The sequence below is a fragment of the Uloborus diversus genome, chromosome 3 (genome assembly GCF_026930045.1).
Source record: "Uloborus diversus isolate 005 chromosome 3, Udiv.v.3.1, whole genome shotgun sequence".
Lineage (NCBI taxonomy): Eukaryota > Metazoa > Arthropoda > Arachnida > Araneae > Uloboridae > Uloborus > Uloborus diversus.
Window position 1 is genome coordinate 67,664,423 of NC_072733.1, and position 18,758 is coordinate 67,683,180.

General features: G+C 33.8%; 1 protein-coding gene across 1 annotated transcript in view; it reads left to right on the forward strand.

Annotated features, from left to right (window-relative positions):
- LOC129219423 (guanine nucleotide-binding protein G(o) subunit alpha-like) overlaps window positions 1-18,758 on the forward strand; it is a 162,289-nt gene that overhangs the window by 76,653 nt on the left and 66,878 nt on the right. Inside the window, exon 2 of the mRNA XM_054853821.1 lies at window positions 1,808-1,850. Coding sequence (XP_054709796.1) covers window positions 1,808-1,850 — 43 coding nt within the window. The remainder of the gene's footprint in view (window positions 1-1,807; window positions 1,851-18,758) is intronic.

An 18,758-nucleotide genomic window follows, 5' to 3' on the forward strand; every position in this document is an offset into this window, starting at 1 on the left:
CGCTCCCCCCACCCCGCCTAGGCGCCCTTGCGCCCTCAAGACTGAACAGCTTTTTTTATTTAAAAAATATGTATATATTGATTTAAATTTAATTTTTTTATGTTATGGTGCAAATTTCTTGTTTTTTTTTCTCTCACAAACTTGTCCGACTTTACTTCGCTTTTTTTTTTTTTTTTTTGCACCTTTCTTCCTTTTTGAACCTTTTCGTTTTCTTTTTGCACTTTTTTTTGGGCCCCATCCATCACACTTTACTGAAAAAACTCTTACATGATGATTCTTTTTTCTTTTTGGCTAATGCCTTCATTTTTTTTCTATAAATTACTTCGTTTTTGTTCCGTTCTTTTCGTCGTTATAACTCCTTATTTTCTGTTCGCTTCTCGTGTGTTTACCAAACACATGTGGCTTTTAAAGAAGGTAGCTAGAGTGAAAGCACCACATGATTCCGACATCGTCTCTGGAGTCCAGAGTCAATGTCGGAATTTCGGAGATTCAGAACGTCGGGATTCTGGACATTCAGAACATTGGAATTTTGAATCTTCTTGGATCCGGAGCAGTTATATTACGTCTAAAAAATCATCCATTTTCTTTTTAAGTTTTTGAGATGCAGTGCACGAGTCTTAGCTCTTTGCAATGTTTTTTTTTTCCGTTTGAGTTGGTGAAATCAGTAAAATTGTGAAATGAGTTTTGTATTTTTTTTCTTATGCATCCTTTTGTATTCTTTATAAGTTTTTGGATATTTCCTTCTCTATTCTCATGCTTTTTTTAAAACTTTCTCTTCGTTTCTTTTTATTTATTTATTTATTTTATTTAATTTATTTATTTATTTTTATTTTTTTTTTTTGAGCAATCACGAATTTTTTATTGTTTTTACTTGGCCATTGAATGATGTCCGTCCTTTGATTTTATTTTTCTATGCTGATATTGCAGGCGTCCATGTGTCTCGGAATCGAATTATTTATAAGCGACCTTCTCGGCTTTACGCAATCCTTTTCAAACTAAAACAATATCCAGCACACAACATCCAATATCTAGCACGTAATATCGCACCCCTGGCATTCATTTAAATTTTGACGTCTTGAATTCAAATTATGGTTGCGATATCAGCCTTTAATTGAAATAAGGAACCCAACTAGTAGGGTCTTATCGCAATTCCCGATTCCTACAAACATAATTTGAATTCAAGATCTCAAAATTCAAACTAACTCTTTCTCTCTCTCTCTCTTTTGTTTCTGTTTTCCTTTACTACGTTAAGTCTGTCTCTCCGATTTGTACTTTTTTTTCTTTCAATATGTCAAATCATAAGAAATATTTTTGTAACATTTATAAATACGCACATTCAAAGAGGATAAAAAGCCATGAAGGCAGAATGTTTGTTACTAAAACTAAACAACTCTCAAAAATTTATTTAAAAAAAAGTCTTTTGAAGCATTTAAATACAAAAGTTGTTTGAGAATAAATCACTTCTGTAGTCAGTTGTGATCGATATGCCAACAGAAGTGACATTCATAGAAGCGATGTCCATATAGGTGATATCCACGAAAGTCATAAAATTCTCTGTTTTCATGAACATTTATATATTGACTAACATTGGACTTATGCTATTTTAAGAGTACCATATAACCATTTCTAAAAAAAGTCATAAACTAAATTTCTCCTGTTACGAAACTCAACGTAAATTTTAATATGCCACAGCATTATATATTTAAAATGGTTTTACACCTTTTTTCTTTTATATGACTTGTTTTGCTTGTATTTCTTACATTCTCTTTATGACTAATCTTAATATAAACTATCTTTATTCCTACAGGTGCAGGGGAATCTGGAAAAAGCACTATTGTAAAGCAAATGAAGTAAGTATTTTCCATTAAATGTATTTATGTATTGCTGTGGTGCTGTATTCAGCTTTCTTAATGCATGAATTCATACTGCCACATGTATTTAGCACATAATGTAAGCCTTTCCTATGTTAGATAACTAAACTTTAATTTACACGATTTTTAATAATAAAAAAAAACATATTTCTATAAAATCTTTGTTTTCAAATCGTATTTCGTGTTTCGCAAGACCTGCTGTATTTGTCTGTATTTACCAGGCAACAAAAGTAAGGGGGCTAGAATTCCTGAATTAACTTTCTACTCCGATAATGCTCCCATTAATTCTTCCAAAATGTGTAAAAAAGATATTCATCAAAAAATGTTGTTTTTATACCAAAAAAAAGCGAAAAGAGTCACCTTTTTTTCTTACTACACTGTTCAAATGAAGCGAAAATTTCCAAGTAATTATCACAAACTAGTTTTTCTTCATTGTTGAAAAAAAAAATAACGCATTTCCAAAAGGTTAGTTTCTTATGCCAGAGAGTGGCCGAAACCATCACTTATTACTTTCATTTGTTTTTTTAGATGTCTCCAATAACGCACACGAATTGATTATTTCTAAATGTGAAATACGTTGATACGTTGGTAAAAGGTTGTATTGTTATAGCAGAGTGCGTGGTGTAAGCAATTGTGCAGTACAAGCTCGATTATCCGAAACGTTTTAAACCGAGACCTCGTTTAACCGAAGTCTCTTTACTGAATTTGTATTTGTTTTTTTTTTAATTATACGTAGGGGAGAGTGGGGATACTTGATCCCCACTTTAGTTTTCAATTTTTTTCTCTGCTGCAAGTTATCAGTTCTTAAGTACGTGAACAAAGGTAATTTTTTTCCTCTATCTGACAGTATTTATTTTTTAGTTGAAATGAAACAGATAGTTTTGGTAAAATAATTTTTTTTTCAAAAATTTTATAAAGGGATCATGTATCCCCACATCAAGGGATATATGATCCCTTCATGGGGGATACTTGATCCCACTGAGAAAATACATAGACTTTTCATTAGATCGACAATTTATTTATGAACTTTAGTTTTCTACATAATGTTTCTAAAAAAACACATTTTCTAATTTTCTTTATTAGATTATAATAATGTGAATACAAAATAACATAGTTTCAAATTTCACGAGACATTTGTAAAAAAAAAATGCAGACAACTTTCATGAACTTATGATGCTTTTGATCAGTTACATATTATCCAATACAGTTGTGAACAAAATACTATATTTTATAAATAAAACTAAGAATTTTTTAAAAGTAGTGTAATGAAGCTAAAATTACAACAAATAAAAAAAATAGGATGACAAGCACGAAAATCATCTTATTTTCTTCTGGTCTTGCAATAATAAAATTAAGAGTTTCATCATTTGAATTAATTTTTAAAAAGAGGGAAGAAAAATGTAAGTATCAGTGTACTCAAAAAAAAAAAAGAAAACCTTGCTTATATGTTTTTCAAAACCTGAAAAAGTCAAATGCAAACAATTCGTTTGTTGTAGTTCTTTAAGTTCTGCTCAACCCAACTGGATGTGTGCAACTTAACACATTTTGTGAATTTTTCAAGAAAAATATATTGATAAAACATATTACCCTTCGCTTCAGAAAACTTATTTCAAACTCTAGAAATCTAACTTTGCATTCTATCCGCTAATGGGTCAACATAATGGGCAACTCACTTTTTTGTTGTAAATCTAACTATTGTAAAATCATTTACTTTTTCTTTCAAACAAAGATTTGACATCTATTTCAACTCACAATCAGACGATCCTTTCCTGAACTAAAACAAAATGACTGAAAAAAAAATGTTGCCAGTTTTTATAATACAAGTATAACTTTAATATAACTGTCAGGTTTCAAGTCTCTACTTAATGATTTTGATACATTTTTGGCTATGGGATCATGTATCCCTAGGGATCAAGTATCCCTAGTCTCCTCTATATTTATGTTTTTTTTTTTATCAGTAAACAATATTACGTCAAGGTCAGCGGAGGTAGCATTTCTACTATAGATACAAATTAAACATACATTTCTATCCCTTGTTTTTTTTTCCAAACTAAGTGTAAATTTTTGGAACACTAATCTTTTTTTTTTTTTTAATGCCATTCAATTCGAAAGCGATCGAATGTGAAATAAAAGTATTGTTTGGTTAATTAAATATTTTTTACTTACGCATTATGATTCAATTTAAAGATCAAAAATACAGTTGACTGTATGATTAACAACACAATAAGAGAGGAGAGAGAAGGAGGAAAAGATCACAGTTTACTATATCATACTACATTAAATCTACATAGCATTTTCTGACTTGTGTAACATTTAGTGAACAAATTTGTTTAAAGTTATAGTAATATAGTTCATTTGTCGCAGTCATTTTGCTAATGTGAGCATGTTTAAAGACACAATCAAGTTGCTGCTATCTTCTGACCGCCATTTTACAATACCTCTTTTTTCCAATATTTTTGATTCAGCGGTTCGATCCTAAAAACTTATCGGTACAACACTTTCTACTGTTATTATTATTTTCATTTGTTTTTAATGTGACGTCAGCAGCACACACAGGGGGGAGGGTCAGAGGCCCCCCATATCAACCTCTAGGGGGGGGGGGGGTTCGATTGTACAGGGTGGTTATAAAATAACGTGAGGTGTTCAGAGCCCTCTAGCAAGTGAAGTATTGGACGAAACATTGCCAAATTTCATGGGCGTACATAGCAGACCATGGGATTTTGATTTCTGCAATAAAAAATAGTACGAAAATTTACCACCAGGGGATTTTGGCGCTGCAAAAGTGTATTACTTGCGAATACTGAAGAATTAAATGCTAAAAAAATCAGCCCACATCAAGTTTGTTATTACAAATGTGTGTTGCTTTTAAATAAGATTCAATAAAACCATTAAGAAATTTCAATTCGTAACAAGAGAAGAATAATACTAAAAGTCGTCACGAAGAAATTTTGGCGTGGAAGCAAGGATTTCTTCTTGAATAATATTCATATAAGATGGTGCACCACCCCACGTTGAGCTTTAGGTACTGAATGTATGGCGACTACATTTCTTTGATAGCAGATTTATTAGTCATGCATTTCCTACGGTATGGCCACCGTGGTCGCCCTACGTTTCACCTTGTGACGTTCCGCCATGGGGATTTCTTAATGATGTTGTGTTTCTACGACATGTTCCCAATGTCTCAACTTTGAAAACTCGAATAACATTGTAGGTAGGGGAATTAATTCCCCCCCCCCTCCGGATGTGTGGAAAATATTGTGCATTGTATGCAGTACATGGAAAGTACCTCGATGTTGGTCATATTGAACCTCATTTGTTAGTAAAAATCATATATTGGGAATAAAATTGATGCATATTTTGGCAGTTAGCATTTAATCCTTCAGTATTCACAATAATACACCTTTTTAACGCCAAAATTTCCCCTGGTGACGATTTTTTGTACTAATTTTTTTTATTTCAGAAATCGAAACCCCATGGTCTACTGTGTACGCCCATGAAATTCGGCAATGTTTCGTCCAATACTTCACTTGCTAGAGAGTTCTAAACAGCTTACGTTATTTTATAACTCCCCTGTATATGATCCTTTTTTTTTTTTTTGTAGTCATTCCATCTCATGCACTGGTAAGCTCACGTGACAACTAAGTGAAAAATTCTTTCATTACTTATAGTTCATGATTCTACATGACTGTGTCTGTAACACGCATATTCTTTCGATTACAGCATTAAATCTATTTTTATTTTTAGCTGCAAAAATAATATTTTTAAATTATATTGTAATCGTAAAAGAAAACAAGTCGTTTTTTTTTTTTTTTTTTTTTTTGTGAAAAACGTACGTGCATGTGCAGAGCAAAACATCCCTAGTGAAAATGACCAGCTTTTACCGCCTTAAAGGCGGTTTTTGGACAGGCGGCAAAAGACTGTCAATGCCGGCTTTGACCGTCTTTATCTCAGATGGTTATGACCAGCTTTAACCGTCTTAAGACCAAGACGGTAGAGACCGGCTTCAGCCGGCTAAGGCAATGAAAGCCGGCATTGACCAACTGTTACCGCCTGCCCAAAAACCGCCAGCTTACTATACTAATGACAAGGATAAAGCTTATGTAAATAACACAAAAGGTTACAGTTTTAACGCATCTCACAAAACAATTCCTATTTTACTCTGCTTAAGTATATGATTTTTACTATTGTATTTTAAGATTTGAAGAAGATGGATTCAAATGCAGAACGGTTATATAATCCCAAATATCATAATAAAAAACAAGGTGGTGCTTAGGGTAATCTCATACAATTCTGAGATTACATACAACATTGTGACATTTAGCAACAATAGATTAAAAAGCAACAACTAAATGCAAACATGATACTTAGTTCCCCTAACTGGGGGAAAATATACTTTAATTTTAAAAACAATGTAAAAAAAAAGTATTTATATTAAGTTTAAAGAATACAATAAATACAATTTCAAAGCAATCAGATTAATATTACTTTTATACCAATAATGAAAACACTAAAGAGTTTAGCTTGCTGTTGTAAGCCAACAGGAATGTGCAACAGTTATTTCAGGACCTTCTAACAACGGTCGGAAAAATAAGACAGATTATAGACACTGCTGGTCGGTTGGTCGGTCTTTGAATTTGTTGGGGGCCTACAGAGCCGAGCTCCTTTACCCCGAAACTGAAGGAAGTAAGTCTCTTTGTATAACGCAAAACGCCGAAGCTACATTGCGTCCCTGCGAACGGGGCAGTAAGTTAGTGAGCATTTCTCACCGGAGGAGTGAGTCAAGCGCCCGGGCCCGAAGGGAGCAGCCAAGCTGCGTCAGTACCAAGTCATTCATTTAGGGATAGGGGAGTTTTTCTTCCCAAGGTTTGTGTACAGAAGTCAGGCTGGAGCGCATCTTCATCTGGGGGCGCCAAGGGCAGTCGATAGTTATGGCGGGATGAGCCAATCCGCAGTTGGTGCAGAAGGGACCTTTTTCTTTATTGGGGCAGTCTTGCAGTCGGTGAGGGCCGGCGAAGAAGACGCACCATTCCGTGATGTAGGTGTAGGAGCAGTGCCCCTACCTTTGGCAAGGGAAACAATGGAGTGGGCCACGAGGGGGATGCAGCTTCTCCAGGTGGGTGATGAAATCCCCGACTTTCATTCTTTTCGTAAAAAAAATGTCCTCTTCTCTGCTTTCGAGTTTCCTGAGATGTACACAGAAGATGGGGAGAGGGCCTTTCCGGTTGATGAATTGGAGTACGTGAATCAAGTCTTGCTGAAGTTGCTGGAATGCAGATTTGATATCCTCCTGGTCAATGTCTGATGGGAGTCCTTTAACTAGACACGGGTTGGAGGGATATAGCCGATGGTTGGGGCGTGGAAGTCGATAGCATGATCTTTAGCGTAGTTCTCCACTTCAACTTGGCCATTTTCGAAACAGGGGGTAATGATCCTCCTCCCTGATGAAAATCCTCTTCACTGTTCTTTTTCTTGATTTCCTCGATAACAGTCTTAGGATTGGCAGCGTTGATAAGCACGACTGGTTTTCTTTTCTTTTGGCTAGAGGCACCGCTCAGCTTTCGGTGAAGGATCTTATTTTCCTCTTCTAAATGGGCGACCTTCTTGAGCAGGATCTCTGCCTCCTGGTGCTGCTGTAGTAATATTTTCTGGGTTATGCAGTGGCCGTATCTAAATAAGTCTCTTCAGTAGTACTGCATCTCTTTTGGAGATTTCGTCGTGAGAAACTTTGTCTATCCATTTTCCTACGGTTACGAGTTTTTGTTTTAAGTCCTTCAAGAATTGCGTATCATAACTTGTCACCTATTCCTGACCATACGATGCCTAAATCCTTGCATGTGGCTTCGAGTGTTGGGTAGTCTTACATCTCATCGTCGGAGTATGCTGATGTAAACGAGCAATGGCTTTGCGAGCAGGGTTGGCAAAAACCCGGGTTTTTTAAAAAAAGTCCATGGACCCAGGGTTTTTTTAAATAAAACCCAAAAAAACCCAACTAAAGTTGGGTCTCCACTTCAACTTGGCCATTTTCGGAACAGGGGGTAATGATCCTCCTCCCTGATGAAAATCCTCTTCACTGTTCTTTTTCTTGATTTCCTCGATAACAGTCTTAGGATTGGCAGCGTTGATAAGCACGACTGGTTTTCCCAAACCTAACCTCAAAACCCAACTAAAGTTGGGTTTTTTTTAAAAGAAATGGGTTTTTTTTATCTTTTTTTAGGGAAAATGTGGGGTACTTGTAGCATATTGTAGCATAAGTATATGAACAAAGTGCAAAAATTATCTTCGGGTAAAAAGCTGGAAAACTAGTTAAAATTTAGTTTTCTGAAGAAAAGTATAAAAGACGAAAAAACCCAAGAATGTTAAAGTTTCAGTTTTTTTAATTTTCATTATTACCAACAGTTAAGGCAAAGTTACTTCTCGAGTGATAAAATCTATTGTTCGTTTTTAATTACTACATTTTTTTTTTTTTTTTTTTTTTTTGCATTTTACTTTATAGTATTTCATTTTGTTATGCAAAACTATTGTAGGACCTCAATTAGTTTAAATCCCTTTTTACTGAATTCCAGCTTAATCAAGACATTTCTTTGAATTTTATGTTGCCTGTTTTTCTATTTCTGTGTACAGGGTAAGAAATATTAAACTTTTTTGTAAAATAATGAAAATACTGTACCTGTTCTGTTTTCTGTCGACCGTTTGAAAAATCTGTTTATGTCTAAAAAATTTACCTTGTGTTTATTCGAGATTTGTGACGTGTTGGTTAGCAGAAAACAATTCACATGAAAGCCTTTTAACTAGATTAGTTTCCTCTGTATAATCTACAAATATTGAGAAATTCAGACGTGACAGGACTTGGTCAAGATAATTTGAGTTATTTATTGACCAGTTAAAGAAAAAAGTTAATTACATTTATTTAAAATCTTTGAAGTATATTTTTAATGCCGTTAAGAGTTAAAAAATACTATTAAAGCTCAAAATTCATTTTTTATGTTCATTGTCTGTGGTGAAGAACAAATAAGAAAGAAGTTTAAATTGTGAAAATATTTAAATTAATTAATTTTTTAAAAACTTCTCACAAAATTTTAAAAAACCCAAAAGTGGGCTAAATAATGGGTTTTTTTGAATGGGTTTTTTCAAAAAAAACCATTGGGTCCAACCCAATTGGGTCCAATTCGGCCAACCCTGTTTGCGAGTCATCATTCTTCCTCATGTCTTCGCTGGAATCACTGCCGGCGTGAAGGGGAAGGGACGCCGTGGTCACTAGCGACCCTTTATACTGAGAGATGCGACACAGGCGTACTGCGCGCTGATTGGTCACTGGCAAAAACCGTCCAACGCTCAAGGATTTGCATTGCGCGCAACACGCGCTTAAAGAAAAAAGGTGGATTCCTTTTAAAATACGGAAAACTATGCAATTTAATTTTTGGTTTTACATTCTTTGACGTGTTGGTTACCTATATCTTGCCTTCACTAAGGAGAAAATTTCCCCAGGAATTTGTGAAAAATTGTTTTGTTTTACCAGGCTTACGTTCAAGGTTTTGTTTCTTGTATCCTAAGCGATATTTTCGACTTTGATGGCAAACCGATACATTTAGGATATACTTTAATGTGTTAACTTACTTTCTTTCGAAATTCATAGTGTTTTCTTTCCTGTAATATTAGTTTTAATGCTGGATTTTCCGATTCATGAAAGAAGCATGCTTTGGCGACATTCGGGATTTAAACACGCGCCAATCAGGTTACTGTACTCAATGTTAAAAAGTTTGTATTTACAAATAAACAAAGCTGGATAATTGAAGGATTCTCTTTTACGTGATTTATATAATAAAGTTGTTGCTTTAAAACCATTAGCAAGTGTACGTTTGACCTTTTTTTTTAAATTTTTTTAATCTGATAGAGTGAACTTTTGAATCAATTGGCTTCTACATTCTAAAAACATTTTTGTTCTTTTTATTTCCTCCTGTTTTCGCAGGGTTTGCTGCTATATTATTACATTTAAATCCGACGTTTATTTTAAAATTATCATGATACCTGATAATTTCGATATTCATTTTTGGAAACACGATGCTTGCAGTATCGTATATGAACATTACTTAGTTCCTCAGTTTACGATGCTATGTAGCATGGTGGATAAGGGACGCGCTTAGGATTAGGGAGGGCGTCGGTTCGATTCTCGATGGAAGCAAAACGTTTTCGTCAGCCCATTTTAAACTTTTAGTATTATCACTGCCACAATTAGTTTTATGACCAATTAAAATCGTATAATAATTTTTTTACTAAATAAAAATAAATTTATTTAAATTTTTTTTTTTTTTTAAGTAGAAATTTTTTGAAATGACTTGCACTAATAATGCACTCAATTATTCTTTTACAGAATTTAATTTTAATTGAGTGAAGAAACAATTTTCGTTGTAATTCAGTTCGACGTTTTTTTTTTTTTTTAAATAGAAATTTTTTTAAATGACTTGCACAAATAATGCACTCAATTATTCTTTTACAGAATGAAATTTTAACTGAGCGAAGAAACGATTTTCGTTGTAATTCAGTTCTACGGATTTCTTCCTCATACGATATTAAAAGCTAATGTGCTTGAATTCAAAATGCTCCTGTAAAAAAAAATAGTTGAAACTTAAGTAGTTGAAACTTAATTCATCACTGAAATTTATTTAAAATATCATATATTGATATTAATGAATTTTTAATACGTTAAATGTGTTTAATACATGTATAAAAAGTTCTATGGTTGGGTTCGCAAACATAACCTCGCAACATTGTGAAGGCTACGCAGCGCTGCCGTGTTAGGTTTGCCTCAATATTATTATTAAAATTTTTTATAAACCTTTGACAAGATTTGATTTGCGTAGCGTTTAAAATATATTTCATTCGTTAGTCTGTATCAAAGCAAAATGTATGGCAAAAAAATTCAAAATTCAGCTGTTTTAGATTTAACTACTCTCTTAACTAAATTTATCGAGCAGATTGCTTGTTTATTGTAATTAAATGCCTTAGGTACTGGCTTTTCAAGTACTTTTCAATTTTTTAAGGAACGAATCATGCAATTTATTGGGAGTCGGGAGTAAGGGGCCCCAACAAAACGGGGGGGGGGGGGGCTAAGCTATAGCTTGCTTAAACCGGTATTCTCCACTCCGGTTAAAACTCGGACCGAGGCTTAAACCTCGAAGTTGAAAAACTACTCTATTCTCCATCCCGGTTTGACGTTAAACTCGGTCACGGAACGCCCACTTCCAGAGCTCGGCTTGTAACCGCTACTTCGACGGTTTAAAACTAGATTTCCTTCCCATCATTCCTTTGTGAGCAAACAAAATGGACGACGGCTGTTTGGATTATTTTGAGTGATTTGCAAATGCTAGAAACTATTGATAAACATTCGCTAACTTGACGTCAGAGAAACAAAGATTAATTACAAAATTTAATCAGAATTAACATTCGTTATAGGTGTTATCAAAAAGTACGGCCGAAAACATTAATGCAATGATCAACAGAATGGTGCGAAAAAAATCATTTTTTTTTTTTTAATTTCCACGCCACTGTAGCGCGGAAAAGTTGCGGTTGGTAAGCATTTTTTTTTTTTTTTTTTTTTGAATCTGATTTATTTCTGCCGCACCGTTTCTTCGTATTTTAAACTTTCGCCTCAATTAACAACAAAAACGTTACAAAAGAATACTGCATGAAAAAATAACTATTTGGGGGGGAGGGATTAGATGCCACTTCTGAGAGAATATCTTAGAACACTTTCGTCCCTTACAAACTATCCTTTATCAAATAATTTCTGGAACACGAAAACTTATTATTTTTTTTAATGCAGCATTGCTCCAATTTTAAAATGCAGGTCAAACAATTTTTAAACCGCTAATAGTTTTTTAAACAAATTCTTCCCTGAATTACAGTCATATAACGTCACAACGGAGCTTTTATAATTGCTAAAGTTTTGTTTTAAATTTGTGAAAAATGTGGCAGAATAGCACTTGCCATTATTTTTATGAGTTTGGGGAAAATGAAAAAATGGTCTGAAGCAAAATAATCAGGAGTGCTCACCTCGGCTGTGGGAGGAGGGGGGGGGGGGGCGTCATGGCGCAGAATATGCCATGAAATTTTTCGGGGGGGGGGGGGGGGCTGTTCAAGGAATAATTTCTTCTTTTTTTAGAGGGGTCATCCAATTTGGGGGGTCTTTGAAGTGTTCGGGAGGGAGGGGTGAGCCCTTGCTCTTAGGGAGGGCGGGGCACCCCTGGAAAAATCAATTACTTTTCTTAAACAGTAGTACCTGTTGCAACTTTTTTACTCTAACAAGGTATCTTGTCCAATTGGGAGACTCTGAATTACATAAATCATTCCAAGACAGAAAATGACAGAATGAAGTTGAATGTTCCACAAAATTTCAATGCGCAACACAATAATATATACCTAAACGAATTTAAAATTCTCTTTGTTTCAAATAATTATAAATAAAACGGTTCAGGAGATTTTTAACTGCAGAAGAAATTACTATTACTAGCTTCATGAACACATTAATGTGGAAAAATATTTTCAATGGATGAAATAACATTTGATTTTATGCTAGGGAATGTAAATATAGAAGCAATTAGAATGTGACTTTATTTTTGCATACAAACACGCATGTAATTACAAGACAGGGGATGAGAAAGAGCTTTGAAAAACAAGTGATTGTAAAAATTAAGGTGTGAATGATTACAAGGAATTTTTACATGGGCGTCCATATGCAAAATTTTAAGAGGAGGGGGGGGGGGGGACTCAGGTATTTTCCATATGTTTTAGCAGGATATTTTCCCGCGGAAACCGATTTCAGTACAGATTTTAGAGCGAATAAAATTTGACATTTTTACTTATTCAATAATGGCTGGAAAATAAATGTTTTTACATTTTAGCAAAGAAAAAAATACTAAAGCAAGGAAGTTGTAATTTCTAAAGAGGTGGGGGGGGGCTTGAGTCCCCACTTGCCCCCCTCCCCATATGGGTGCCCTTGAATTTTTGGATGATAAAAATATAAAATTATTTTTTCAACTTTTAGAAAGGACTATATTGTTGGGAAAAATAAGTTCTTCACATGGAAAACGAATGCAGGGCAAAATTCAGTTTATGAATTTGCCCTGTGTCGTTTACATTAATAAGTTTATGGACTTTAAAGACAATAAATGTTAACAAATGTTTCATGAAATGGAACAGATGGAGGGGGGAGGGGATCGGGTTCTAAAGCTAATACATTGTAACAAGTTTTTAATAATATTATAGATTATTTTTCTTTTCTATGTTTTTAATTCTTTTCTTTCTTTCTTTCAAATGCATTTACAACATAGTAGAAAATATTAAGCTTCTATATTATTCAAAAATGTTTACTTCACACACAAGAAAAAAAAACATTTATGACTGACAGATTTTCAATATTAGAAAGAGATTGATATATTAATCAGTAGCGTATCTAGATTGGGGGGAACAACAGTCTGCCCCGGAATTGCATCCAAAGTGGATTTCAAAGTTAGTAAAATAAATAAATTTTAATTAATTCTCTGAAGTTTTCCCTTTTTTCCTTAAATCATATTTAATTCATTAAATGTCAACGAAAACAAAGCACAATATTGCGCTTGGACGGAGCTCGTTACATATGCGTCTAGGGCAAATTTTACATAAAATTTATTCGTAATTATTAAACTCGTTTTTTTAATAGTTACAACGCCAAAATAAAAATAAGTTGTTGTTTCTAAAAAATAGCACGAACTTAATATTTACATAAAACATCTTTTGGAAAGAGGGGAGGGGGGATTTCGTAAATTACAGCCCGGCCCAGATGAAACCCTTGCCAAGAATGTGACTATATATTGAATTAGTTTTTATTTCATCTTGATTAATAACAAGATGAAAAAAAAAACATTTAATTAATAACAAGATAAAAAACTTTTTAAGTTTCTATACAGAAACATTAAAAAAATGCATTGATGTCTTTAAATTTCAAATTGAGTCTAATAAAAAAAAATTGCATGAACTAGATGCATTTTGCTACTCCCAATTCTTATTATATGTCAATCATTCTTCTGCGCGCGAATTTACTACCACGTGGAATGCAGTCATGTAGAAAATGTCACGTGAGTCACTCTACCCAATGGTAACAGCCGTTTCATTTCTCCTTCAGTTAAAACTCGGCTCCCCTAAATCGTGCTTGAAATGACTTGAAGAATATCTTTGGAATACGCAAGAACTTTCACTTCGAGACCGGTTTGTAAGCTCCGCAGAGAAAATAAATTACTAACGAAAACATGTTTTGGGACAAAAGCCGACATTTAGGAACAAATTCGTCGCCAACGGTGAACTGGCTTGGCGGAGGGTTGCCATTTCCTCGCGGGAGTCGGGGAGACACACCCCCCATGGAGATTCTGAAGCCTTTTGTATCTGAAGATTTGAAGAGTTCCAGATGTTCAATCGTTCTTCTCTTTTAACTAATGTACTCATTTGCTACTGTTGAAAAACCGCAACTGATACCGCGATTTTTCTCTTTGAGTGGGCCTGGAAGAAGTGTCATCGCGCCGTTCGACCCCTGAGCGTTGTGCGAACTAATGCATCTACTAATCAGAATGAATTCGCCCTAAATTTCCCCTTTTACTGATCATTGAGGGAAGAAACATTATTATTTATTTCCACTTTTGCTGATTTATATCATTGAGGTTGTAAAAACAAAATAACCTTTTTGGTCTGCTACGGGAGTTGTTTTAGGGGAGTATTCTTCTTTTTTTTTTTAATTTAAAGAAATGGTTTAAACGATGAAATAAATTTAAAAGTTTCTCTAGCAGCTCTAGTTTTCAGATAATTTCAGCTGCTTTACCCAAATTATGCAGTTTTAACTCCATTTTATGCATTTCTAAATCAAAGTGTAGGCTTCTGAAACAAGGACTGCCTCCAGCATGTTTGCTCTGCTATAATCAGTTGGCAGTCTAGTTACATTCAGAAAAACTCACTACATGAAGTAAATATCTAGTAAGTTTAGTAACAAGGCTTCAACGAATTGCGGTCAACTTGTAAGTTCTTGCAATGCATATATTCGCTTTGCGTGATGTGTGACGAATTGGATCTTTGTATGTAATATTTTCAGGGTCCGACTAATGTAGACAATAAACAAAATTTTTTGGGGGTCCTCTACAGTCAAACCTTATAAACAAAAGCATTAATAAAGAATCAGGGGTGGTAGTTTCATGGGTGTTCAGGTGTTAAATCACTTATTCAAAGCAACCCACACTTGTACACATGACAAACTAGATAAATTCAGGAGAGTACCTTAATTTTCTTACATAGAAACTGCAGCAATTTTAGTATTTTTGGGGCTCTTAAAAATTGGGGACCCATGGCCAACAGCCTAATTGGTCTGGTTGGTAATTGAGCTCTGATTCTTTTGTATAATACACTTTGAATAAAAATTCCATTATTTGTTTTTCATTTGATCTATATATGTAACTTAAACCCATGTCACAAATATTTCAATGTTATGTTTTAGAAATTTGAGCTCCTGCGCAAAAATTGATGCCCCGTAAGAAATGCTTTGGTGAAACGGATGCAACGTGAAAATGCAACTTCAGACCGTTTAGTTACATTCATTCCAATAAAAGATTAAACAAAAAATAAAATGTGTTAGCATCTCACCCCTCCCCCCCCCCCCCCCCCCGCAATACTTCACACTTCACTGTGGCATTTTACGTAGAGGTCAAGTCCACCGAGAAGTTAATCGGGTCAACGAGAGAACATGAACCAACGGGACCCCACCTTACCCTAGCCTTGTCAAATAGAAACGCAGCTAAAAGGGAGCTAAGAAAATACGAACCTGTACAGCGAAATAAATGCGGTGTGCTGATCTTCTGACAACAAGCTTTAGCTATAAACTATCTGAATTCTATTTAACGTGTAAAAAAAATCACCTAATAAAATAAGTACAGATTTTAGCTTCTGAGAATTCCTATGCAAACTAAGCTCTGACACGGGACATCTTGTGGCTGCATAAAGTTTAAAAATTTCATACGACTTATTCATACAAATGTATCGAAATTTATTTTGGATTTAAAAAAAAAATGTTGAAAACTCTCATAACTGTCTCTCTAGTGAAAGTCACTGGTTATTCTTTGTGCGGACTCGTCTCCAGATTAGAGGTGCTTTAAATGCAGTTTTACCTACACGGGTATGTACTAATTTGTGAGGTTTATTTTATTATTTTTTTTAAACTTTTAAATTACTCAAAAAATCATATATGTTTCTACAATCAACTCTCTTTAGAATACGCAACCAGTTTCGAAGAAGGCAATGCGAAATGATGGTAACAGTAAACGAAATGCTCTCGTAAATTATTTTAAAACAATTTTTTACTGTGTTGTGCCATTTTTGTTCATTTATTTTTTAACTCTTAACATGCATTTCAGCCCAAAGTATCCTATTCAACGTTTATCATATTTACGACGAGCCCTTTTTGTATGCATACATTACACAAATGAGTAACATGTATATAAGTATTGTGTTCTTGATAATATCGTGTATATCATGATGCATGCTATGGTATATGCATAAAACAGTATGTTATGCATTTAGGTTATTTTTAATAGACATTTACTCACTATTTTCAATGACTCAATATTTTCAATATTCCCAAAACTGTATTTTGTTTGTGGTCATTAATCATAATATATTTCTGTTATATACTTTTAGACTATTTTTAAAGGAATGAACAAAAAAGAAAATAACTCCCGATGATTTACGTACTCGATTGTCCATAGTTTTCTTTGGCTTTCGTTTATGTAAATTTTCAAGCTTTTCCTTTACTGCAGTAAATTTATGCATCCCAAGCCAGCTGGGTACTCATTTTTTCGACCTACTGAAGAAATAAAAGGCTGAGTGACCGTGCCTAGCACGGGAATACATTAAAGTAAAGGTTGGATCAGTTTAGCAGGACGGTGAAGGGGTTCTTGTGTGAGAGTGTATATCAGCATCAGGACTTGGTAGTTTGGAATTTTTTGATGAAATAATAAATAATACAGTTCATTTAAATATTTTAAAAACCAATTTTAAACTCTTAGACAAAAATTTGGTTATCGGAAACAACTTTGTTTTTTATCAAGAAAACGATTAAGAAGCACGCGGCTTTAAACGTTTGCGTCTAGCGTGCCTCAAAAATTGCCCTAAAGTTTAGAAAATACCCCTTCAATCTCCAGATTTGAACTTAATGTAACATATTTAGACATATCTGGAGGGTAGATTACAAAATTACGGCTTTGAAAGGAAAATACAGCTAGAAACAGTAAGACTTAAAGTGTGGTTCAACACTTACTCAGAAATTACGCAAAAAAAAAAAAAAAAAAAAAAAAAAAAAAAAATAGAAAAAAGAATGAAATCTATTCCCAGACGTTTAAAAGGTGTTGTTGATACTGCATGATATTCTACTAAATAATTACTTAATAACAAGAAGTTCCGTCTAAAACTAAAAAACTCTAAAACTTCTCAAAAATAGCTATTATCGCAAATTGTTTCAAACATATTTTTTAAATATTTTAAGCTATTTCTAGGAATAAAATATTTTTTACTCATCTAAAAAAAAATAAAAAATAAAAAATAAATAAAAAATAAAATAGCAGCACCTTTTAAACAAAGCTGCTAATACACTTTTTTCAATTAAAACAAAATCTTTAACAGTTTTCAAAACGAAAAAAAATAATTGAAATTAATAAGATCATTAAAATAAATACATCATATCAAAAAAAAAAAAAAAAATCGTTTCTTTTCCCCCTGTTGCCAAAAATAATTTTTTGAATGAATTAATGCACTTACCAAAATAAATAAAAACACTAAAATGTCAACTTAAAGAAATAATTTTCATTGTCAAAAAAAAAAAAAAATCGTCTGCGCATATCTTTATGTAGAAACATAAATGACTTCGAGTTCGTTCGCCGAAAACTGAATACCTAAAATCCAACTTTACCGTGAAAATAAAAAAAAGTCATATCAACAATAATTATTTCACAGTTAAAACCATAGCTGCGGAATCGGAGTCGGAGTCAATCTCATTTTGGGATAAAGTAGTCGGAGTCAAATATCCAATGATCGGAGTCAGTCATTTGTCCTCCGTGTAAAAATTTTTGCCAAAGCTACGAAGTCAGAGTCGAAGTCGTTGAGTCGGATTCCGATTAATTGTCGGGCACAGGAGTAGGAGTCGGAGTCATGTACCCCTAAATTCTCGGAGTCGGAGTCTGGAGTTTGGCGTCAAGAGCTATTTCCAACAAAATTTGTTTAAAGCAAATCCACCTAACAAGTACGGAATCTACATTGACTTTCAGTTTCCCCAAAGGCGCTAATGTTAAGGAATTTGCACTGTTCAAAATTGAACTTAAAATTGTTCAAATCAAAAAGATATTTTATATACAAGTTTTCCATCAAAAGCTTTTCCCTACGAAGTTTGAAGCTGATTCGCCTCACATTTCGGAATTTCCTTGAATTTCCCCGTAGGCGCTGTTAATTTTTTTTGAATTCTTCAAAATTGAACAAAAAATAGTTCAATTCGAAAAGTGAAATATGGGAATGAGGTGTCCTTGTCGAGATCTTTCGAACAAAAAAAAAGTTTGTTCGAATCGAACTATTCATTCGAAAGTTATTAGGGGGGCGGGACAGACCGATAGACATTTTTCCCATCTCAATACCCTACTTTCCAATTTTTAATTTTTCGATGTTTATTTAATTATTTTATTTATTTTTTACTTTTTTTTTGTTTTTTCGGGATATTTTTAAGTTGCTTGTTGCAATTCAAATGTTTTTCAGTTCAAAATGATAAAAAAAATTGCTCTAACCAATTTATTTATCATTGCATCTGAGCAGATTTCTAGTGAAATGTAGTGTTGT